We start from the raw sequence: 25,368 nt of genomic DNA on the forward strand, positions 1-25,368 counted from the left end.
ACCTGCCATCTTTGTGTCCTCCACAGGTGTATCAAGTGGTCTAATTGGCTCTAGTGCATAGAATCCTATGCAATCAGACAAATTGACACACCTGTGTAGGGCACAAATATGTCAGATCTTGGACTACATTTGCTGCTGCCCACTGAGGTTCTGACCGATCACTACATGGGTGCAGCAAACATGTCCATGGTAACAGCGAGCTCCACCAATCAGATACGTTGCTGTTACACTTTAGGAGTGTGGGTAGTGTAGTATTTTTCTTTGACATTGCAAACAAAACATGTTTTTCTTAAAACAAGGTTGATATAATACGTAGTTGTGGTTTCTACAGGAGCATATACCACCGTTTCACAAATGGAGCGCTCGTGGTAACTCTAGATGGTTACAACACGATCAAAATCCTCGATTCAGAACATGAATGGGATTTTCACTTCCAGAACCTCACTGCTGGTTGGTTGCGCTCTATTTCTAGCGTTGAAAATGACGCATGACGTTGTTCAACAATGTTTTGATTCTCTGGTGGTGACGTAATTCAGCAAATGGTTCCTACTTTGTTTTGACTCGGAGCTGAAAGTGATAGCTAGCGAGTTCATCCGAATTTGATCTACTCACAACATGAAGGGCTAAAAGGATACGCCAGGCGAGGCTCAGATCATGGAAGCGAGTGCTGAACCTGGGCGCAGGCTGGTGTGTAGCATCGTGATCCTCTGTTCTTCCAACGCCTGGGCCAGAGAACGGCTTAGCTATAGCCCGCATTTCACTGTTCCACTCAGAAAGTGTGCTGTTAGCTAGTGGCTAAATTATCTATTTACACATGATTCAGTTACATTCATGGCATATCCTGTGTGCTTACATGGAACCAAGGGAGGCCACATTTAGCTAACATTAGCTACGTTTCCAGCTGGAACATGCCCACGTTATTGTTGAGTCTATTATGAGATAGCTACATTCGCTATAATAATAATTATGATTATTATTTTAACCCATTTGCTTACTAACAAGTTAAGCCTACGTGCATATGATCAGTGCTGATCACTAATTAATAAATTAATTTACATGCTGATATCAGAAGATCTAGTAGGAGCCAGCTTACTCTTGTGCGCAGGTTAGTGCTAGCTAGCTTTAGCCATGTGTAGCACATGCGTCTCTGTTTTGCCTTCTCTCCTTTTTTGAGAAGCTGCATTCACGTTAGAATAAGAAGTAGCCTAATTCAATGACATTCTTTTGTTTTTGTTATTTTGAAGTATTGAAAAGCTAATCAAACATGCAAACGTTTGTTTTGAATTCCTTAGCGCCCCATTTGCCGGATGATGTATGATGAAGATGAGGATTTGTCTGACGTGGAGGAAATTGCCAATATCAGGGGCTTCAGTGTGGAGGACAAACTCGTTAGTGATGTATACAATGCAAATTTCGTCCACTTGATGGACGGCAAAGGTAGGCCTGCATCTACTTCCAGAAGGGTTTGCAAATTATGAATAATCTTTGCAGAAGTAAATACATTTTCATCATCTTTGCCTTACAGATTTCACTTATGAGTATGTTCAGAGAGAGGCACTAAAGGTCCCCCTAATTTTCAAAATCAAAGATGGCCTGGGGATCAGGTGAGAGTAATGCTTGTTGTTTAAGCAGTATGCTTTCATGCCTGAATCTTGAGTGATGTTTATTGGATGGTGTTCAGTACATTTTCCATTTCTGAATTGTATTTTCAAAAATGTAGAATGCCAGATCCAGAGTTCACCGTCAGTGAGATTAAAGGTCTGGTTGGTAAGTATGGTGAACACTTTTATTCCTTAGTTTTGTGTGCAGTGCTGTGAGTGAGAGTGAAGAAGTGTGGGTGCAGAGGGGAACTTTAAAGCCTTTCATGTTTGGTTTTTTTTTCTAGTCTGGGTCCAGACCTTCAAATCCGCCCACTCCACCAGAGTTGACTGATTCTTGATCTCAACAGTGTAATGAGTTGACAGTTCTGCCTGATATCAAAGTTTTCTTATGATGGATCAAAGATCAGACGACTAACTTTTATTTTCTTACATTTCGTCGATATTTTAGAGCACACTGTCTTGGCCACTTTCCTGTTTAACCTGGATCAAGTGCGGTGCTACCGTGATAAGTCTACAGATTGTGTGTGTGTGTGTGTGTGTGTGTGTGTGTGTGTGGTGGGTGGGGGGGTTTAGCTACCCCATCTGGTGGTAACAGTGGAGAACAGCCTGTGTTTAGAGAGCTCTCCTGATGGCCAACCCAGTGAGGGGGCACGCTTCTTATTCTTATATGGAGTGTGACCATAACTAATAATGAGGCCATAACTCTTTGTACTCTTGGTCACCGTTTGTCTTCTGCGTGCGTGTTTGCAGGCAGCCGTCGTTCTGTCGACGTGATGGACGTCAGCACTCAGAAAGGCTCTGAAATGAGCATGGCACAGTTTGTGCGGTACTACGAGATGCCTGAAGAGGAACGGGACAAACTTTTCAACGTTATCAGCCTGGAGTTCAGCCACACCAAGCTGGAGAACCTCATCAAGAGACCCACGGTGGTGAGATGACAACACTGCTCTCTGCTGCTGAGGATGATGATGATGAGGAGGAGGAGGAGGAGGGGCAGGGAGGGCAGGTGGTCTGTCAGGTGGGGTAATCACAAAAAAAGGTCCTATGTTCTCTCGCTGGGCTGTGACGTTAACCGTCATCTCTTTCCTAGGTGGATCTGGTGGACTGGGTGGACAACATGTGGCCATCTAATCTGAAACGCAGACAAACGGAGGCAACCAACGTCATCTCAGAGATGAAGTACCCCAAAGTGCAGCGGTATGTCCTCTAATATTTCATGCGTTGAACCTTTTTTCCCGTGCAGTGTCATCATATTTCTTTGGGCTTAGCTGGTGCTAGTTGCTTGAGTGTGAATCACAAACCAAATGTTTCAGCTTTACCAAGAGTAAATATCATTCCTCTTCCTCTTTTTGAAGTATTTCAGCCCTCTGTACCTCCCTCTCTTCCTCTCTCCCTCTCTTCCTCTCTCCCTCTCTTCCTCTCTCTCTCCGCCTCTCCCTCCCTCTCTCCCTCCCTCTCTTCCTCCCTTTCTCTCTCTCCCTCTCTCTCCCTCCCTCTTCCTCTCTCTCTCTCTCTCTCCCTCTCTCTCTCTCTCTCTCTCTCCCTCTCTCTCCCCCCCTCCTCTCTCTCTCTCTCCCTCTCTCTCTCCCTCTCTCTCTTCCTCCCTCTCTCTCTCTCTCTCTCTCTCTCTCTCTCTCTCTCTCCCTCCCCCCCCCCGCTGTGCTGCATACTGCTGCTGTCGTCCACTTCTTAGGATGGCTCCAGGTGGTTGCTAGGCACCGGGGCCTTTTCACAGAGGCACTGACCGCTTAGAACCTCCTCAGCCAATCAGCTGCCAGCATAGAGGAATAGCCAGCACTCTAGAACCAATTGTGTCCTCCCTTTCACCCTCCCTCTCCCTCTGTATCCTCACTCTATCCCTCTCTGTTTCTCTCTGCTCCTCTCTAGTTCACTCTCAGTAACGATAGTGGAATCATCTGTGGTGTGTTCCATAGAGGCAGGGTGGTAAAAGAGACAGTACCAGCACGCTGGTCCCGAGCCAGCCGGTCCTCAGAGAGAGAGAGAGAGAGAGAGGAGTAGCTCTCTCCTAGTGAGCAGCACGCTGGTCCTGAACCAGCCGGTCCTCAGAGAGAGAGAGAGAGAGAGGAGTAGCTCTCTCCTAGTGAGCAACACGCTGGTCCTGAGCCAGCCGGTCCTCAGAGAGAGAGAGAGAGAGGAGTAGCTCTCTCCTAGTGAGCAGCACGCTGGTCCTGAGCCAGCCGGTCCTCAGAGAGAGAGAAAGGAGTAGCTCTCTCCTAGTGAGCAGCACGCTGGTCCTGAGCCAGCCGGTCCTCAGAGAGAGAGAGGAGTAGCTCTCTCCTAGTGAGCAGCACGCTGGTCCTGAGTCAGCCGGTCCTCAGAGAGAGAGAGAGGAGTAGCTCTCTCCTAGTGAGCAGCACGCTGGTCCTGAGTCAGCCGGTCCTCAGAGAGAGAGAGAGAGAGAGGAGTAGCTCTCTCCTAGTGAGCAGCACGCTGGTCCTGAGTCAGCCGGTCCTCAGAGAGAGAGAGAGAGGAGTAGCTCTCTCCTAGTGAGCAGCACGCTGGTCCTGAACCAGCCGGTCCTCAGAGAGAGAGAGAGGAGTAGCTCTCTCCTAGTGAGCAGCACGCTGGTCCTGAGTCAGCCGGTCCTCAGAGAGAGAGAGAGGAGTAGCACTCTCCTAGTGAGCAGCACGCTGGTCCTGAGTCAGCCGGTCCTCAGAGAGAGAGAGAGGAGTAGCTCTCTCCTAGTGAGCAGCACGCTGGTCCCAAGTCAGCCGGTCCTCAGAGAGAGAGAGAGGAGTAGCTCTCTCCTAGTGAGAAGCACGCTGGTCCTGGCCAGCCGGTCCTCAGAGAGAGAGAGGAGTAGCTCTCTCCTAGTGAGCAGCACGCTGGTCCTGAGCCAGCCGGTCCTCAGAGAGAGAGAGAGAGAGAGAGAGGAGTAGCTCTCTCCTAGTGAGCAGCACGCTGGTCCTGAGCCAGCCGGTCCTCAGAGAGAAAGAGGAGTAGCGGTCGGGTTTGTCTCCGTCTCTCACTGACTGAAGCTGCTGGGGTTTAGATGTTGGTGGTGGTGTTAGTGTGAGTGTGAGTTAGTGTGAGTTAGTGTGAGTGTGAGTTAGTGTGAGAGTGAGTTAGTGTGAGGGGTGTTTGCAGGAGGACGCAGGGCTCCTTGCCCAGGGTGTGCTGACCATGTCCAGAGGAAAGCTCCGTAGGTTAAGTGCTATTTATCCGCTAGGAACCAGGGGCCTGGTTTATCACAACCCTCCCTGGGTCTCATCAGGTTCTCATCAGGTTCTCATCAGGTTCTCATCAGGTTCTCATCAGGTTCTCATCAGGTCTCATAAGGTCTCATCAGGTTCTCATCAGGTCTCATCAGGTCTCTCCCAGGATGTGGTTATACTCTCTCTCTGAGTCAGGTCTCTCCCAGGGTGTGGTTATACTCTCTCTCTGAGTAAGGTCTCTCCCAGGGTGTGGTTATACTCTCTCTCTGAGTAAGGTCTCTCCCAGGGTGTGGTTATACTCTCTCTCTCTGAGTCAGGTCTCTCCCAGGGTGTGGTTATACTCTCTCTGAGTCAGGTCTCTCCCAGGGTGTGGTTATACTCTCTCTGAGTCAGGTCTCTCCCAGGGTGTGGTTATACTCTATCTGAGTCAGGTCTCTCCCAGGGTGTGGTTATACAATCTCTGAGTCAGGTCTCTCCCAGGGTGTGGTTATACTCTCTCTCTGAGTCAGGTCTCTCCCAGGGTGTGGTTATACTCTCTCTGAGTCAGGTCTCTCCCAGGGTGTGGTTATACTCTCTCTGAGTCAGGTCTCTCCCAGGGTGTGGTTATACAATCTCTCTGAGTCAGGTCTCTCCCAGGGTGTGGTTATACAATCTCTCTGAGTCAGGTCTCTCCCAGGGTGTGGTTATACTCTCTCTGAGTCAGGTCTCTCCCAGGGTGTGGTTATACTCTCTCTGAGTCAGGTCTCTCCCAGGGTGTGGTTATACTCTCTCTGAGTCAGGTCTCTCCCAGGGTGTGGTTATACTCTCTCTGAGTCAGGTCTCTCCCAGGGTGTGGTTATACTCTCTGAGTCAGGTCTCTCCCAGGGTGTGGTTATACTCTCTCTGAGTCAGGTCTCTCCCAGGGTGTGGTTATACTCTCTCTGAGTGTAAGCATTTCTGCTGTGCTTGCAGTTTCCAGCATTACCTCAGTCAAGGTCATCCTGCGGTCTGGCTGTGGTCAGCCCTCTTTCAGGTTGGTCAGGGTCAGAGGGGGGGAGCAGAGGTCAGCCCTCTCAGGTTGGTCAGAGAGGGGGAGCAGCGGTCAGCCCTCTTTCAGGTTGGTCAGGGTCAGAGGGGGGGAGCAGAGGTCAGCCCTCTCAGGTTGGTCAGAGAGGGGGAGCAGCGGTCAGCCCTCTCTCAGGTTGGTCAGGGTCAGAGAGGGGGAGCAGCGGTCAGCCCTCTCTCAGGTTGGTCAGGGTCAGAGAGGGGGAGCAGCGGTCAGTCCTCTCTCAGGTTGGTCAGGGTCAGAGAGGGGGAGCAGCGGTCAGTCCTCTCTCAGGTTGGTCAGGGTCAGAGAGGGGGAGCAGCGGTCAGTCCTCTCAGGTTGGTCAGAGAAAGGGAGCAGCGGTCAGCCCTCTCTCAGGTTGGTCAGGGTTAGAGAGGGGGAGCAGCGGTCAGCCCTCTCTCAGGTTGGTCAGAGGGGGGGGAGCAGAGGTCAGTCCTCTCTCTCTCAGGTGGGTCAGAGGGGGAGCAGTGGTCAGCCCTCTCTCAGGTTGGTCAGGGTCAGAGGGGGGGAGCAGAGGTCAGCCCTCTCTCGTTGGTTAGAGAGGGAGCAGCGGTCAGCCCTCTCTCAGGTTGGTCAGAGGGGGAGCAGCGGTCAGCCCTCTCTCAGGTTGGTCAGGGTCAGAGGGGGGGAGCAGAGGTCAGCCCTCTCTCGTTGGTTAGAGAGGGAGCAGCGGTCAGCCCTCTCTCAGGTTGGTCAGAGGGGGAGCAGCGGTCAGCCCTCTCTCAGGTTGGTCAGGGTCAGAGGGGGGGAGCAGAGGTCAGCCCTCTCTCAGGTTGGTTAGAGAGGGAGCAGCGGTCAGCCATCTCTCAGGTTGATCAGAGAGGGGGAGCAGCGGTCAGCCCTCTCTCAGGTTGGTCAGGGTAAGAGAGGGGGAGCAGCGGTCAGCCCTCTCTCAGGTTGGTCAGAGGGGGGGAGCAGAGGTCAGCCCTCTCTCTCTCAGGTTGGTCAGAGGGGGAGCAGTGGTCAGCCCTCTCAGGTTGGTCAGAGGGTTAGGGTTAGGGTTAGAGCAGACGGTCCACTGGGGACCAGTACTCTCACTGATTGCTATTCAGCAGCAGCAACTTGAAAACTACAACTTGGCGCCTTGACTTCTGTGACTAGACTGAACTGAAGGCAGTGTGCTAGCCCAGGTTAACTGAAGGCAGTGTGCTAGCCTAGGTTAACTACCTGTACCTGGAACAGACAACCAAGAGAACGGATGGATCTGTGTTCCATATTTCCACTCTGTGGCTTGTAATGATAGTCGGCTCCTTCTCCTCCACTCAGATCTGAGGCTTGCTCACGTTCTCTGAATAGCCTTTAGCTGCTGCTCTTCTCAGTCCACCCATCTATCGGAATTACAGAGGGATTTCTGTCCCACCGAGCCCTCGTCACTCCTCAGTTCATCTCCAGAGGGGAGGTGTGGTGTGTGAGGTATTCTGTGAGGTATTCTGTGGCGTTGTGAGGTATTCTGTCGGCCCATTCTGTGGGAACTACAGTAGAAGAGTGTTGACGGGACATTTCAACCAGATCCTGTAGCTGTTTCAAAAGGGTTGAGTTGCCTTTCTTTGATGAATAGATCACAAGGACATTCCTCTGGAAAATAGCTTCCATATTTAGTCCCAGAGCTGCACAGTAGATGTACTGAAACATCCAGACAGCATTCAGGCTGGGTCAGGACAGGAAGAGGTCGGGGTCAGGACAGGAAGAGGGCGGGGTCAGGACAGGAAGAGGGCGGGGTCAGGACTGGAAGAGGGCGGGGTCAGGACAGGAGGAGCACAGGAAACCACTGACCCAGGCTGGGTCAGGACAGGAGGAGCACAGGAAACCACTGACCCACTTGCATCACTCTCAATAACTCCATGCTTGTTTCTTCCAAATTAGATGTATAATGCGCTTTAGCCGACCATGTCTGCTGTCACAGGGATGACTTGGTCTCTGGCGTCGTTCATAACTACTCGTCTCCTCTGACCACCCCTCTCCCTCCGACCCAGGTACTGTCTGATGAGTGTGAAGGGCTGCTACACTGACTTCCACATTGACTTTGGGGGAACGTCAGTGTGGTACCACGTGTTCAAGGGAGGGAAGGTGAGTTGAGTGCTCTAATCATGGCTCTACTCTTTTCTCCTGAGCCTGGTATCAATGTCAGGCTTCTTTAGATGTGCTTCAGACATGATGGTCCCTTGGTTGTTAGGGGATAGTTGCCGTGTCAGCAGTGATCATAGCATTACTGCCGGGGTGTTCAGGGGTCACATTATTCTAACTTTCACAGGTCAATAAAGAGCATATAGAAACTGATGGAGGAGGATATTTTAGGCCTAAGTGATGAGTGAATCTAATTCATGAATGGTAGGACCCTAGGCTGTTGTTGTAGTAAAGCGAGCCCCTCCGAGCCCCTCTCCATACCTGTGTGCCCCCCAGGTGTTCTGGCTGGTGCCCCCCACCCCTCACAACCTGGCGCTGTACGAGGACTGGGTTCTGTCCGGCAAGCAGAGCGACGTGTTCCTGGGAGACCGAGCTGACGGGTGCCAGAGGGTGGAGCTCAAACAGGGAAACACCTTCTTCATCCCCTCAGGTGAGCGATCATCCCAGCTCCGTTACTGCTGGCTCACTAGCCCTCACCCCCACCCTCACCCATCCTCACCCTCACCCCCACCCCCACCCTCAACCTAACCCCCCCTCACCCACACCTCACCACCCCACACCCTCACCCCCACCCTCACCCTTACCCCCCCCCCCCCCCCCCCCCCCTCAAGCACACCTCACCACCCCACACCCTCACCCTAACCCTACAACCAGGCACATCCACTAGAGCACGTCTTACATGGCCCATTTTTCCTGGGTTGAGCCGGTCCTGTTCTGTTCTGGGTTGAGGCGGTCCTGTTCTGTTCTGGGTTGAGCCGGTCCTGTTCTGTTCTGCTGTGGTCCGTTCCAGGCTGGATCCACGCCGTCTACACCCCCGAGGACACGCTGGTGTTTGGAGGAAACATCCTGCACAGCTTCAACATCCCCATGCAGCTCTCCATCTACGAGATAGAGAACAGGACCAAGGTAGGTCACCCTAACCTAACCTAACCTAACCCCAACCTAACCCCAACCTAACCTTAACCTAACCCTCCATCTACGAGATAGAGAACAGGACCAAGGTAGGTCACCCTAACCCAACCCTAACCTAACCCCAACCTAACCATAACCTAACCCCAACCTAACCATAACCCTAACCCTCCATCTACGAGATAGAGAACAGGACCAAGGTAGGTAACCCTAACCTAACCATACCTCAACCTAAACCCAACTGCCCAAAGCTCTGGCCTGGATCATCTGATGCAACCCTAACACTAACTGAACCCCCCCATTCTCCTCATGGTTGTCTCCCCTCCCTGAAGGATCCAGAGTGGATAATGTTGGTGTTTAGAGAAAGGGTTTAAAGAGCTGAGAGTGCATTTGCAGTCATTTGCATTCACGCGTGGAATTGAGAAACAGACTTTATGCAAATTTGAGAGTGAGGTTTCTGTGAGCCGAAGCGCTGCTTTTATTAAAAAGTCCATCCATATTCGTGTGGAAAGACCAGTTCTAAGCCAGTTTAAATAGAGGCCTTCCTCTACGTGCTACATAACTGGAGTTATGGACGATGTTGTGTGTTTGTCAGACTGAGACTGAACATCGCAGGGAAAGTGACTGAACATCGCAGGGAAAGTGACTGAACATCGCAGGGAAAGTGACTGAACATCGCAGGGAAAGTGACTGAACATCGCAGGGAAAGTGACTGAACATCGCAGGGAAAGTGACTGAACATCGCAGGGAAAGTGACTGAACATCGCAGGGACAGTGACTGAACATCGCAGGGAAAGTGTGTAAAGGCGCCTGCTTTGTTTGTCTCCTCTTTTCACACATGCACCCGGTGTGTGTGTGTGTGTGTGTGTGTGTGTTGTGTGTCTGTGTGTGTGTGTGTGTGAACCTGTGTGACCTCCATGGAGGACAGTGCTGTGTGCGGTCAGTAGGAGAGGGTTAGCTGTGTGTGGTCAGTAGGAGAGGGTTAGCTGTGTGTGGTCAGTAGGAGAGGGTTAGCTGTGTGTGGTCAGTAGGAGAGGGTTAGCTGTGTGTGGTCAGTACGAGAGGGTTAGAGGAGAATAAACCAGTCAGCGGGACGTGATGATTATCCAACATCTGATCTGAGATCAGCTCCTCCTCCTGTCCCTCATGGGAACCCTAACCCTGCTCTGAGAGGAGGTGTGATGGGTAATAATGGCGCCTCAGAGACCAAGTCAGAAGACTGGTGAGCAGGATTTCCCCCGTGTTTTGTCCAGTAACAAGGTCAAGGTAATCATTGTAATGGAATGGATGAGGGTACGACGCTCTCATGTGGGATGAGTAGCCGTACTGCACCATGCTGGCTCCTTCAGAAAGAACGGCTTGACCAGCAGATCTGTGTACTGGGCTCCATGGGGGTGGCTGTGTGTGTGTGCGTGTGCGTGTGCGTGTGCGTGTGCGTGTGCGTGTGCGTGTGCGTGTGCGTGTGCGTGTGCGTGCGTGTGCGTGCGTGCGTGCGTGTGTGCGTGCGTGTGTGCGTGCGTGCGTGTGTGCGTGTGTGCGTGCGGTGTGTGTGTACCTCTAGACAGAAACTATGCTAGAAGCTCCAGAGGAGAGGGTGATCACCCTGAGTGCTGATCTGTGTGAAATCAGAGGGATGAGTATAAATCTAGCCGTGTGTTTCCGGGGGGAGAGAGGCGGTCATCATGCTCCTGTTCGCCGTTTCAGGTTCACTCCAAGTTCCGCTACCCGTTCTACCACGAGATGTGCTGGTACGTCCTGGAGAGCTACGTCCACTGCCTGACCAGACGCTCCCACCTGGCGCCAGAGTTCCGCAGAGAGTCTCCGCTAACGGGTGAGCCAGCACCACGTCATGACCTGTCTAACTGACCCCTCCCTGGTCTAACTGACCCCTGCCTGGTCTAACTGACCCCTCCCTGATCTAACTGACCCCTCCCTGATCTAACTGACCCCTGCCTGGTCTAACTGACCACTCCCTGGTCTAACTGACCCCTGCCTGGTGAGGCCTCTCTAACTGACCCCTGCCTGGTGTGGCCTCTAACTGACCCCTGCCTGGTCTAACTGACCCCTGCCTGGTCTAACTGACCCCTGCCTGGTCTAACTTACCCCTGCCTGGTCTAACTTACCCCTGCCTGGTCTAACTGACCCCTGCCTGGTGTCTTCCTGAGTGCTCCACAGGGAGCCTGGCGCTCGTGTCGTAATTACCGCTCAGACGTCGGCTACAGCTCTAATGTGCTGAGAGTCAATGATGCCTCTGACCTCCATTTAATGAGTAGCTCAGGCGTGCGGTCATGACAGGGCCTGATGGTGATAGAAGGACTGCTAATGTCCCTGAGGGCAGCAGACTTGACCAGCCAGCGTCCCCTCTGTCTCCTGTCCTCCCCGTCTTAGGCCTGGAGACGAAGCTCGGCTCAGGAAGCCCCTCCTCCGACTCCCGGAGTCAGGACATGGACGAGGACTGGTGCCCGGGCGAGACCCAGGCCCGGGGGGGGGGGGGGGTCAGAGACGGGCCCCCCGCCCGGCCAGGATGACCCCGGCTCTCCGGTCAGCAGGAGGTTCAGCCCCCAGCCCCTCAGAGCTGCAGCCCTGTCCCACGACTCCGAGGACAGCTGCGTCCCCTCGTCCACGCGTCCCCCAGACCTCCCCAGGACGCCGCCGGGCTCCCCCGGCTCCGAGGCGCTGAGGACATGGACCCACCTAACCGGGTTTGAGCTGAAGGGCCTCAAGGCCCTGGTGGAGAAGCTGGAGTCCCTTCCTGAGAACAAGAAGTGTGTCCCAGAGGGCATAGAGGACCCCCAGGCCCTGCTGGAGGACATGAAGGTAGGTACCACCACCCCATCTGACCCAACACAGGGTCCCTAACTGGCCTGATCCTGCAGAACCGCTCCTCTCAACTCTCTCTTCCCTTCCAGGTGGTTCTGAAGGAACACGCAGATGATGACCCCAAAATGGCGGTGACCGGTGTGCCCGTGGTGTGCTGGCCCAGGAAACGCGTCAAGGTGAGACCTGGAGGATGATGGACCCACGGCTGCTGGGATCCGTCCAACAGATGGGGCTGGGAAAGAGAGAGACGCCTGAGAGAGAGGATGTTAAATGACTGCAACAGGTCCTATTGTGTATCTCTCTCTTCCTTAGGCAACTGTCTCTCTCTCTCCTCTCTCTCCTCTCTCTCCTCCCTTTCATCTCTTTCCTCTCCTCGTTCTCGTCTATCGCTCAGCTCCCTCCGTCCCTCCACTGGAGCTGCTTGTTTGCATAATTGTGATTTAGCAGACTGCTGCAGCGCCGGCAAATGAGCCAGATGATGAGATTCTCCCCTCTTCCTCTCCTCCGGGTCACAACTGGGGATCCTCCCCTCTTCCTCCTCTCCGGATCGCAGCTGGGGGTCCTCCCCTCTTCTTCCTATCCTCCAGGTCACAGCTGGGGGTCCTTCCCTCTTCTTCCTCTCCTCCGGGTCACAACTAGGGGTCCTCCCCTCTTCCTCCTCTCCTCCGGATCACAGCTGGGGGTCCTCCCCTCTTCTTCCTCTCCTCCAGGTCACAGCTGGGGGTCCTTCCCTCTTCTTCCTCTCCTCCGGGTCACAGCTGGGGGTCCTTCCCTCTTCTTCCTCTCCTCCAGGTCACAGCTGGGGGTCCTTCCCTCTTCTTCCTCTCCTCCGGGTCACAACTAGGGGTCCTCCCCTCTTCCTCCTCTCCTCCGGATCACAGCTGGGGGTCCTCCCCTCTTCTTCCTCTCCTCCAGGTCACAGCTGGGGTCCTTCCCTCTTCTTCCTCTCCTCCGGGTCACAACTGGGGGTCCTCCCCTCTTCCTCCTCTCCTCCGGATCACAGCTGGGGGTCCTCCCCTCTTCTTCCTCTCCTCCGGGTCACAACTGGGGGTCCTCCCCTCTTCCTCCTCTCTCACAGCTGGATGTCCTCCAGTGTGTCAAGATCGTTGGATCGTTAACGTCGAACCGAGCGCTACTGCTCAGTGTCTGCTACTGACCCTTCTAGCAATGAACCTCTTTACCTGGATTATCTCCTCATCAGTTCCCACAAGGCTGCTGTTGTTAATAGTGAAATGTTCAGCCCACTTGAATCCGACCCAGAGAACGGGCTGGTATTGTTTATTTAACATGTCCTGTATTCTGGATGGAGAGGCAGTGGACACTGATACCTCAGGTGGGTCAAGTGGTCATTTTGTAATAATGATACCTCAGGTGGGTCAAGTGGTAATTTTGTAATAATCACGTGTGTGCGTGCGTGTGTGCGTGCGTGCGCGTGTGTGTGTGTTGCCTGAAACACTATACTGGGATGCTCTGATGACCTACAATGCAGCTGGAAGTGCAGCTGAGGGCAGAGCAATGGAAGCCAGAGAAACGCAGTGGATGCTGAGCAAAGGCAGGAAAGCAACAGACCAGAATAATCTCCTGCAGAGCAGCGGCTGAGACAGTAGCAGCGGCGCTCCTTTTGTGTTTGATTTTAGGAGTGGAAATGAGGACTCTTAAACGCCCCCCCCCGCCCAGCTGCCCTCTATGGGGCCCCCCCCCCTGCCCTCTCTGGGCCCCCCCCCTGGGCTCTCTGGGGCCCCTCCATGCCCTCTCTGGGGCCCCGCCCTGCCCTCTCTGGGGCCACTCCCTGCCCTCTCTGGGGCCCCGCCCTGGGCTCTTATTGTGATGAAACGCCATCAGTCCCTCGATTGGCTGTTCCGGCCCCCTGCTCCTCTTCTCATGAATATCCCCGCTCTGTTTTCTGCATTCTTCCTCTCCTCACTGGAGGGAGATAACCCCCCCCCCCCCACTACATATGGTAATACGTGATTAGCATGTTGGCTCCCTATTGGCTCCCTGGCTTCCCTGTGCTGGCCCCTTCCAGAGCTCGCTGGTCCATATTCATGAGGCAGCTGCTCTGCTGTGCTGTGTTGCTTCTGGCTGTAGAGGAGGCAGAGAGCAGGGAGGAGGCAGAGAGCAGGGAGGAGGCAGAGAGCAGGGAGGAGGCAGAGAGCAGGGAGGAGGCAGAGAGCAGGGAGGAGGCAGAGAGCAGGGAGGAGGAGAGAGCAGGGCAGAGCAGGAGGAGGGCAGACAGCAGCAGCAGCGGTGGTAGTAGGAGCAGCAGCAGAAGGGAGGAGGAGGCTGAGGCTGCAGCCATGTCGGTTAGCGGGGAGCTGAGCGTGTGAAGAGCAGCCATGGCCATGTCGCTGAGCGCTGACGATGAGGACTACGACTCGGAGGCTGAGCAGGTTAGAGCAGCACCCCCCCCCAGGCCAGCGGAGGAATGTCGGCGTCAGCCCAGAGAGGCTGGGGAAATGGAACCACCTGGAGAGAACGGCTCTGGGTCTCGTTTTCTCCTTTTTCTCGTTCTCTCCGTTCTGCTCTGTTGTTGTTTTTCTTGTGAGGTGGAGTAGCAGGCTGAGCCTGAGGGCTCTTCACACAGATACACTACCTGCAGGATACTTACTGGTTGTTGCAGAACCAAGGACATGAGAATGAATGACAGGTTATAATAACATGTTATATACTCTATACACAGATAGATAGATAGATAGATAGATATTGATTTATAAATATTGATTTAGACTATGATCTCCACATTTGTCTGCTAGAATGTGTAGAAAGTGTGAATGAGCGGGGCATGTTGGAGGAGGGGGGTTCAGAGGAGGTTGTGTGGCCGGGCTGGCAGAGAGGAACATGTTTGTTTATAAGCGCTGCACGCAGAACCAGACCCCCACCTCTTTAACACACTGGATACAGAGGTGTTATGACAACATTGGACTGCTGATTTCTGCAGAACCAGGCCTGAGACGGGAGACGTTCTCTTCCTCCCTGTTATTGCTGGTGATGTAAATGGTCTCTTTGTTCGTGATGTTCCCGTCTGATAGCAGGGCTGTTTGTTTGCTTACGAGGCTGATATCCCTGCCTGATCACACTGGCCTGGCTACTGGGGTTCACTTCCTGTCTGCTGTGATTGGCTGGTGTTTAGCTGTTCTTGAACCCAGTCAGGGTGCTCTGTTCCACATGTGAACAACTTGTCCTTTATTTGTGTGAAAGGGATATATTTCACACGCTGCTAAATCCCTACCACCATGAATATCAGCTGTATTATATGTGATTTAGCCAGTTCTGTGGTGATAAGTGTTTGTAGTTGGTTCTCTGCTGGGAGGACCTGATGTCTCATCCCTGTCCTTCCAGCACAGCGTATCAGTTGTGTTCTTGTGTATCGTAGTCTTCCTCATCCTCATCACGCTGACCTTCATCACAGCGCAGTGGGGTCTGAGACTGTGTGGATGTGTTGTCCAGTAGGACAGTGTTGTCCAGTAGGACAGTGTTGTCCAGTAGGACAGTGTTGTCCAGTAGGACTGTGTTGTCCAGTAGGACTGTACCTGCTCCCCTTCTACACCCCCCAGAGGAGGCAGCGCTGCTGAGACAAGATGACAGCTGGACTAGTCCTGCTTTAGCACACCTCACCTCCACACTGGACTAGTCCTGCTTTAACACACCTCACCTCCACACTGGACTAGTCCTGCTTTAACACATGGCCTATTTAGTTTGTCACTTCATGGAGATATGTCACTCCAGGGTGATAAATAGAGCGGTCAGTTAAGATTGTGGGACCAGAGTCTCACTTCATCATCCCCACAGGGAGGACCAGAGCGACGCAGAGGGCTGCCCAGAACCTCCTCTCCCTGGCTGGCCCTGTGGTCTCTGAGGTCAGCCTCTGATGGCCACTGAAGGGCCGGCAGCCTGTCATATGAGATACATGGAACCTGTTAACCAGATACGGGGAAATGAGCAGAATGTGTCTGGTTGTTGCTGTTAGTGACATATGGAAGTGTTCCACTGATCACGTAGCAGGACTATTTTTTTTTTTGCTTCGTCTCTGTAGTTGACCCCGCCTGGCTCTGTCCAGACCCCCAGTCTGTAATCCCAAAATAGACCCCCAGAATCCACCTCAGATTAACATGCCCCCAATATCCCTCTAATCCTGTCTGCCGCCTGCATCTCCCATCAGCCCTCTTGTCTCCCCGCCTCATCCATCTCTACAATAACCACACTGCTCTCATCCATAGATAACCACACTGCCCTCTTCCATCTCTACAATAACCACACTGCTCTCATCCATCTATAACCACACTGCCCTCATCCATCTCTACAGTAACCACACTGCTCTCATCCATCTATAACCACACTGCCCTCATCCATCTACATAACCACACTTCCCTCATCCATCTATAACCACACTGCCCTCATCTATCTCTACGATAACCACACTGCTCTCATCCATCTATAACTACACTGCCCTCATCCATCTCTACAGTAACCACACTGCCCTCATCCATCTCTACAATAACCACACTGCCCTCATCCATCTCTACAATAACCACACTGCCCTCATCCATCTATAACCACACTGCCTTCATCCATCTACAATAACCACACTGCCCTCATCCATCTCTACAATAACCACACTTCCCTCATCCATCTATAACCACACTTCCCTCATCCATCTATAACCACACTGCCTTCATCCATCTACAATAACCACACTGTCCTCATCCATCTCTACAGTAACCTCACTGCCCTAATCCATCTCTACAATAACCACACTGCCCTCATCCACTGCCCTCATCCATCTCTGATGGATGAAGGCAGTGTGGTGATTGTAGAGATGGATAAGGACAGTGTGGTTATTGTAGAGATGGATGAGAGCAGTGTGGTTATTGTAGAGATGGATGAGGGCAGTGTGGTTATTGTGGAGATGGATGAAGGCAGTGTGGTTATTGTAGAGATGGATGAGGGCAGTGTGGTTATTGTGGAAATGGATGAGTGCAGTGTGGTTATTGTAGAGATGGATGAGAGCAGTGTGGTTATTGTAGAGATGGATGAGAGCAGTGTGGTTATTCTAGATGGATGAGAGCAGTGTGGTTATTGTAGGTATGGATGAGGGCAGTGTGGTTATTGTGGAGATGGATATTGTGGAGATGGATGAATGCAGTGTGGTGATTGTAGAGATGGCTGAGGGCAGTGTGGTTATTGTAGAGATGGATGAGGGCAGTGTGGTTATTGTAGAGATGGATGAGGGCAGTGTAGTTATTATAGAGATGGATGAGAGCAGTGTGGTTATTGTAGAGATGGATGAGGGCAGTGGATGAGGGCAGTGTGGTTATTGTAGAGGTGGATGAGGGCAGTGGATGAGAGCAGTGTGGTTATTGTAGAGATGGATGAGGGCAGTGTGGTTATAGATGGATGAGGGAAGTGTGGATATTTTGGAGATGGATGAGGGCAGTGTGGTTATTGTAGAGATGGATGAGGGCAGTGTGGTTACTGTAGAGATGGACAAGGGCAGTGTGGTTATAGATGGATGAGAGCAGTGTGGTTATTGTAGGGATGGATGAGAGCAGTGTGGTTATTGTAGGGATGGATGAGGGCAGTGTGGTTATAACCACACTGCCCTCATCCATCCCTACAATAACCACACTGCTCTCATCCATCTATAACCACACTGCCCTTGTCCATCTCTACAGTAACCACACTGCCCTCATCCATCTCTACAATAACCACACTGCCCTCATCCATCTCCAAAATATCCACACTTCCCTCATCCATCTATAACCACACTGCCCTCATCCATCTCTACAATAACCACACTGCCCTTGTCCATCTCTACAATAACCACACTGCCTTCATCCATCTCCACAATATCTTTCTCCACAATAACCACACTGCCCTCATCCATCTATACAATAACCTCACTGCTCTCATCCATCTACAATAACCACACTGCTCTCATCCATCTACAATAACCACACTGCTCTCATCCTCTACAATAACCACACTGCTCTCATCCATACCTACAATAACCACACTGCCCTCATCCATACCTACAATAACCACACTGCCCTCATCCATACCTACATTATTGTAGAGATGGATGATAGCATTGTGGTTATTGTGGAGATGGATGAGGGCAGTGTGGTTAGTGGAGATGGATGAGTGCAGTGTGGTTATTGTAGAGATGGATAAGGGCAGTGTGGTTATTGTAGAGATGGATAAGGGCAGTGTGGTGATTGTAGAGCTGGATGAGGGCAGTGTGGTTATTGTAGAGATGGTTGAGAGCAGTGTGGTTATTGTGGAGATGGATGAGGGCAGTGTGGTTATTGTAGAGATGGATGAGGGCAGTGTAGTTATTATAGAGATGGATGAGAGCAGTGTGGTTATTGTAGAGATGGATGAGGGCAGTGGATGAGGGCAGTGTGGTTATAGTAGAGATGGATGAGGGCAGTGGATGAGAGCAGTACGGTTATTGTAGAGATGGGTGAAAGCAGTGTGGTTATTGTAGAGATGGATGAGGGCAGTGTGGTTATAGATGGATGAGGGAAGTGTGGATATTTTGGAGATGGATGAGGGCAGTGTGGTTATTGTAGAGATGGATGAGGGCAGTGTGGTTACTGTAGAGATGGACAAGGGCAGTGTGGTTATAGATGGATGAGCAGTGTGGTTATTGTAGGGATGGATGAGGGCAGTGTGGTTATTTTGGAGATGGATGAGAGTAGTGTGATTATTGTAGATCCATCTCTACAATAACCACACTGCTCTCACCCATCTCTACCATAACCACACTGCTCTCATCCATCTCTACAATAACCACACTGCTCTCATCCATACCTACAATAACCACACTGCCCTCATCCATACCTACAATAACCACACTGCCCTCATCCATACCTACAATAACCACACTGCCCTCATCCATCTCTAAAATAACCACACTGCCCTCATCCATCTCCAAAATATCCACACTTCCCTCACCATCTATAACCAAACTGCCCTCATCCATCTCTACAATAACCACACTGATTTCACCCATCTCTACAATAACCACACTGCTCTCATCCACTGCCCTCATCCATCTCTACAATAACCACACTGCCCTCATCCATTTCCACAATAACCACACTGCCCTCATCCATCTCTACAATAACCACACTGCTCTCATCCATCTCTACAATAACCACACTGCTCTCATCCATCTACAATAACCACACTGCTCCCATCCATCTCCACTAACCACACTGCCCTCATCCATCTCTACAATAACCACACTGCTCTCATCCATCTCTACCATAACCACACTGCCCTCATCCATCTCTACAATAACCACACTGCCTTCATCCATCTCCACAATATCCATCTCCACAATAACCACACTGCCCTCATCCACTGCCCTCATCCATCTCTACAATAACCACACTGCTCTCATCCATCTCTACAATAACCGCACTGCTCTCATCCATCTCTACAATAACCACACTGCTCTCATCCTCTACAATAACCACACTGCTCTCATCCATACCTACAATAACCCCACTGCCCTCATCCATACCTACAATAACCACACTGCCCTTGTCCATCTCTACAGTAACCACACTGTCCTCATCCATCTCTACAATAACCACACTGCTCTCATCCATCTATAACCACACTTCCCTCAACCATCTATAACCACACTGCCTTCATCCATCTACAATAATCACACTACTCTCATCCATCTCCAAAATAACCACACTGCCCTCATCCATCTCTACAATAACCACACTGCCTTCATCCATCTCTACAATAACCACACTGCCTTCATCCATCTCCACAATAACCACACTGCCCTCATCCACTGCCCTCATCCATCTCTACAATAATCACACTGCTCTCATCCATCTCCAAAATAACTACACTACCCTCATCCATCTATAATAACCACACTGCTCTCATCCATTTCTACAATAACCACACTTCCCTCATCCATCTCCAAAATAACCACACTACCCTCATCCATCTATAATAACCACACTGCCCTCATCCATTTCTACAATAACCACACTGCCCTCATCCATTTCTACAATAACCACACTGTGCCCTCATCCATCTCTAGAATAGCCACACTGCCCTCATCCATCTCTACAATAACCACACTGCCCTCATCCATCTCTACAATAATCACACTGCCCTCATCCATCCCTACAATAACCACACTGCTCTTTTTTCCTACCCAGAGATGTGTTGATCAGATTGATCTCAAGTTCAAGTCGGTTCATTTGTCATATGTACAGGGCACAGTAGAATACATGCTGTCCTCTGGTTTGTGGAACATTAGCCCAGTGTTTTATGTCAGCTCTAATTGGTTCCATGCGTGTGTGTGTGTGTGTGTGCGTGTGCGTGTGCGTGTGCGTGTGCGCGTGCGCGTGTGCGTGTGCGTGTGCGTGTGCGCGTGCGCGCGTGCGTGCGTGTGAGAGAGAGAGGGGAATAGCAGGACTGGGTGCGCTGTTGCTATGCTGATGTTGGAGGAATCTGCTCTGCTGGTGTGGCTGCAGGACTCTGCTGCTCTTCTTTAGGCAGGTTCATAAATTCCTCTGATTTAATGGTGATCACACGTTTTGTAAAATCTCCAAACTGTTTTTCTAACTTGATGGAGAACTTAATGACGTAACCATTCCGTTGAAGGAACACGTTAAGAACCGGTCCTCATCCCGGCCGTTATTGTTGGTTTAGTGGTTCTACCCTAACAGAACCTGTTCCTCCTGTTGGTGCAGATGTGAGCGCGGGGAGAACTGCAGCTCTGTGGACACGGTGCTGCAGGATTCAACGCTGCAACCAGAATGTTGCTTCTCCACGTACAGTAGGACACAACACAGTAGGACACACAACACAGTAGGACACACAACACAGTAGGACACATAACACAGTAGGACACATCACGTACAGTAGGATGCATCTCGTACAGTAGCACGCATCACGTACAGTAGGACACAGCATGAGAGGAAACTCTCTCTCTGTGCTCTGAATAGCAAAGCTGCTCAGCGTCCGTCTGAATCACCACCAGATCGCTGGAATGCAAAACATGACCGGCACAGTGATGCCATGGAAACAACTGGGGAGCGTCACCTCAGTGAAGTACAGCTTGCTACTGTTGAATGCACAGTCCTCTTCAAACACGCACAGAGCTGTCTGCAATCACTGCGCAGAATCCCTTTGATGTAGAATTTGAATTAGGCTGTTATCTGCAGAGATGAGTTTACCTTAGATGACGGTGTGTGTGTTTTCAGAACAGCCCTGCTTTAGCGGCCATGTATAATGTGTATGTTCCTGTTTCTGTACAAGTACAGTGCATCTCGATCAGCTACTGTGTGTGTTTGTGTGTGTTTGGCGCATGACTGCACATGGACATTGTTTCAGCATGTGGCTGTGAGCCAAAAATAACAGAGCTAAATAAACTGTCAGGAGGAAATAGACTCTAATGGAAAGTGCTCAACTTCAAAGAAGTCCCTCCTTCACCATCTCTCACTGCCACTCCAGTTAGATTTTACAGCACATTTCAACTTGTGCCCTTTGTCTACTACATTAAACCATCTAAAGTGGTTAATTTTTGGACATATGCAATACGTGTTGCTAGGGAAACATCACCCTCTCTTCAGCTTTTAGGATGTTTTAAGTGCAAATGATTTGTGTTGGTTCCCACTGGAGGGCAGTTCTGTTCCCGTTTTCAGTTTTGTACTGAGAAGGGGGATGACCTGACCTGGCATTCATGGCTAGTTTGATCTATCTGGGCAGCATTGGTGTGTCGTACGTCACTTCAAAACAATGTCTTCAGCTTGATGTTTTCTATTGTAGACACCAACGTGGCCCTCGAATCGTCAAAACCGATTCATCGGTCGACTGGGGATAACAACAACAAACAGCAGAGCCCTAAGAGGCTGAAGCACCGACTTCCTGTCCACCTGACCTCACTTCCTCCCTGGCCTTACACTACCAGACACCTGACTCCTCCCTGTTTTTCCTCAGCAGCGGCCTCCCAACCGGCCCAAACCCAGGATGGCGGCGTCCCCAGCAGTGGTGGCGGGGGCGGCGGCGGTCAAGCTGTCGGCCAGCCGGAGCACGTCGGGCGCCCGCCGGAGGAGGACGCGCTGCAGGAAGTGCGAAGCATGTCTGCGCACCGAATGCGGCGAGTGTCACTTCTGCAAAGACATGAAGAAGTTTGGAGGACCGGGACGCATGAAGCAGTCCTGCATTATGAGGCAGTGCATCGCGGTAGGTCTCCTGTAAGGAAAAAAGCACAGAACGAATCAGAACCCGACCTCACTGTCAGAACCCGACCTCACTGTCCACTAAACATACTGTAGGCTAGAGGAAGCTACCCTGCACACTGCAGATGTTAAGGGTACGTTGCTCATTTCCCTCCATAAATCACCAGTGTTGCAGTGCAGTGGAAAGCCTTTTCACTCTGAACCCAGAGTTGTGGTGCTGATGTGGATGTGTTGTGATGCTGATGTGGGTGTGTTGTGGTGCTGATGTGGGTGTGTTGTGCAGCTGATGTGGGTGTGTTGTGGTGCTGATGTGGGTGTGTTGTGGTGCTGATGTGGGTGTGTTGTGGTGCTGATGTGGGTGTGTTGTGGAGCTTATGTGGGTGTGTTGTGGGGCTGATGTGGATGTGTTGTGGTGCTGATGTGGGTGTGTTGTGCAGCTGATGTGGGTGTGTTGTGGAGCTGATGTGGGTGTGTTGTGGGGCTGATGTGGGTGTGTTGTGGTGCTGATGTGGGTGGTGTTAAGGAAAAAACCTTGAGTTGGTTTAGTTTAGATTTCAAAGAACACGCTGAGTGGTCGATCAAGCTGGGTTTAAACAAAGGCAATAGTTTTATTCTGTTACGATTCTGCAGAGTCGGACTCTAGCACAGGAAGTGAATCCGGGCAGAGTGAGTCAGATGTGGACGAGGTCGATAGGTTATACAGTGAAAAAGGAAGTGACATAGTTTCAGGATGAAGAGGACAGGGAAGTGATGTCACACAGGAATAATTTGTAGTTTTAACAGACTGATCTATGAGAACGAACTACAAAGTTAGAACAACAGTCAAGTAGGAAAACAACACTTTGGTGAGACTTGAATTTCATTCACAGTGTGTTGTGTGGTGTGTTGTGGAGCTGATGTGGGTGTGTTGTGGAGCTGATGTGGGTGTGTTGTGGTGCTGATGTGGGTGTGTTGTGGAGCTGATGTGGGTGTGTTGTGGAGCTGATGTGGGTGTGTTGTGCAGCTGATGTGGGTGTGTTGTGGAGCTGATGTGGGTGTGTTGTGGTGCTGATATGGGTGTGTTGTGGTGCTGATATGGGTGTGTTGTGGTGCTGATGTGGGTGTGTTTTGGAGCTGATGTGGGTGTTTTGTGGAGCTGATGTGGGTGTGTTGTTGCCCTCAGCCGGTGCTGCCTCACACGGCGGTGTGTCTGGTCTGTGGGGAGGCGGGGAAGGAGGACACCGTGGAGGACGAGGACAACAAGTTCAACCTCATGCTCATGGAGTGCTCCATTTGCAATGAGATCGTCCATCCGGCCTGCCTCAAGGTAAATGTCTTCATACAGAACAGAGGCTGTTCCAGGGCTGCGTCTTTGTCTGGCGCTCTGGCTCTCTGTCCTGCCTCCACACTCTCTCTCTCTCTCTCTCTCTCTTTCTCTCTCTGTCCTGTGTCCTCTGCTCTCTCTCTCTCTGTCCTGCCTCCTCTCTCTCTCTCTCTCTGTCTCTGTCTCTGTCTCTCTCTCTCTCTCTCCCTCTGTCCTGCCTCCTCTGCTCTCTCTCTCGCTCTCTCTCCTGCGTCCTCTGCTCTCTCTCTCTCTTTCTCTCTCTATCCTGTCTCCTCTGCTCTCTCTCACTCCTCTGCTCTCTCTCAGGTGAAAGACTCTGGCGGAGTTGTGAACGACGAGTTGCCGAACTGCTGGGAGTGTCCGAAGTGCAACCATGCAGGGAAAACCGGGAAAGTAAGCATCTACCTGGGTGTCCTTTCACAGAGTAGAACACACTTCATAACAGAGGGTCATGTAAAGCTGGGATATCTGGACTCTGTATTGTCAGAGTTATCAGCGAGCCCATGTAGATGTTTTGAAGGCAGTAGTTTGGAACGATGATGGTGTCCCAAAACCAAAAGGCAAAAGGTATAAAGTTGTCTCTCCTTTTCTCACCTTTTGGCCGTCAAGCAAAAAAGAGGACCAGGGTTCAAATACGCGTCCAACCTCCCGGGGTCTCTGCTCAAGGAACCACGCTTGACCCGGGACATAAAGGAGGAACCAGACCCGCCCAGCGTGCCAACAACAGCAGTTGTGACCACGGCGATGGCTGTGAAGAGGAAGCTAGAACGAGAGGACACCCCCAAAAGGAAGCTGGAGGAGCCTCCAAAGAAACGCCCCCCCATGCTGTCTCTGGATGGTATGGCCCGGCCCAGGCTAGAAGACAACCCCCTGAGGAAGAAGAGGAAGCTGTTTGACATCAACGATGAACCCGTCGCTTTCAAGAAGAAGGTAGGAAATGGGAATCGCAAGCAAGAACCTGTTTCGTCCTTTTATCATCAACATTTAACACATTTGACTGGAATATGAACTTTTCGACCCTGTTATTGAATGTTTTCTATTTTCCCCTCACAGAAGAAACCTTCAAAGCCTGATGATCCCTTAACTCCCAAGCTGCTGCGGTCGATCAAGACCGAGAATGATGAGGAAGAAGAGCAGGAGGACCATGAGGAGGAGGACAGATATCCTCTGAAGAGGGCAGCCGTCAAGGAGAAGCTAGAGGAGGAGGATGAGGAGGAGGAGGAAGAGGAGGAGGAGGATGAGGAAGAGGTACAGCAGGGGAAAGACAGAGGTGTAGAGGATAAAGCCAAGACTGTGCTTAGTCCACTACTGAGGACATCGGCAGCCAGAGAGAGTGACCAATCATCTTCCAGCTCTCCTCGTGCAGGTCCCAGCAGTGAGCCGGGCGACGCCCAGAGCCCCGCCCAGCTGAAGGCCCAGCAGCACCGCCGCCGCCTCCCCAACAAGGAGCTGAGCAAGGAGCTGAGCAAAGAACTCAACCTGGAGATCCAGAAGACAGAGGACTGTCTGGCCAACCAGAACCGCAGACCTAGGACTGAGGACAGCCCGGCCAATCGCAGTCGAAGACCAATGAAGACAGAGGACTCTTCGGCCAATCAGAATCGCAGACCACTGAAAATGGAGGACTCGACCACTAATCACAACCGCAGGTTACTTAAGACTGAGGACGGCTCATCCAATCAAAACCGCCGACCGCTGAAGACAGAGGACAGCCTGGCCAATCAGAACCATAGGCCCGTGAAAGCGGAGCCTGAGAGTGAAGGGGAGGAGCCCAAACCCAGGCGGCCTCTCAACAACGGCAGCAGTGACCTTGGAGACTGGCTCCACCCTCAGGGGCAGGAGGTGAACGGGACGCCCCGAGACCTCTCGCCCCTGGGATGGAACCGGAGCCCCCCCATCGTGCCCCTCTGCGCCCGCCCCCCTCCCTGCAGGTCCCCACCCAAGTGTATCCAGATGGAGCGGCACGTGATCCGGCCCCCCCCCATCAGCCCGCCCCCCGACCGGCTGTCCCTGGACGACGGACAGACCCACGTGATGCGCAGGGAGGTGTGGATGACGGTGTTCAGTCACCTGACGCACAGAGACCTGTGTGTCTGCATGCGCGTCTGCAAGACCTGGAACAGGTGGTGAGTATAAAGCCCCAAAC

At 51.8% G+C, this 25,368-nt stretch overlaps 1 protein-coding gene across 1 annotated transcript in view; it reads left to right on the forward strand.

Moving 5' to 3' along the window:
* Positions 1–550: 550 nt before the first annotated feature.
* Positions 551–25,368, forward strand: part of kdm2bb (lysine (K)-specific demethylase 2Bb) — a 29,839-nt gene continuing 5,021 nt past the window's right edge. The window contains 18 exon segments of the mRNA XM_084442674.1: positions 551–687; positions 1,293–1,437; positions 1,526–1,604; positions 1,721–1,767; positions 2,352–2,530; positions 2,692–2,798; positions 7,796–7,889; positions 8,223–8,376; positions 8,737–8,852; positions 10,560–10,686; positions 11,244–11,370; positions 11,372–11,672; positions 11,765–11,851; positions 21,657–21,902; positions 23,061–23,204; positions 23,529–23,615; positions 23,823–24,152; positions 24,276–25,348. Of these exon segments, the coding sequence (XP_084298800.1) occupies positions 655–687; positions 1,293–1,437; positions 1,526–1,604; positions 1,721–1,767; positions 2,352–2,530; positions 2,692–2,798; positions 7,796–7,889; positions 8,223–8,376; positions 8,737–8,852; positions 10,560–10,686; positions 11,244–11,370; positions 11,372–11,672; positions 11,765–11,851; positions 21,657–21,902; positions 23,061–23,204; positions 23,529–23,615; positions 23,823–24,152; positions 24,276–25,348 (3,476 nt within the window). The 5' untranslated portion in view covers positions 551–654.

Source organism: Borostomias antarcticus, assembly GCF_949987555.1.
Source record: "Borostomias antarcticus genome assembly, chromosome: 8".
NCBI lineage: Eukaryota > Metazoa > Chordata > Actinopteri > Stomiiformes > Stomiidae > Borostomias > Borostomias antarcticus.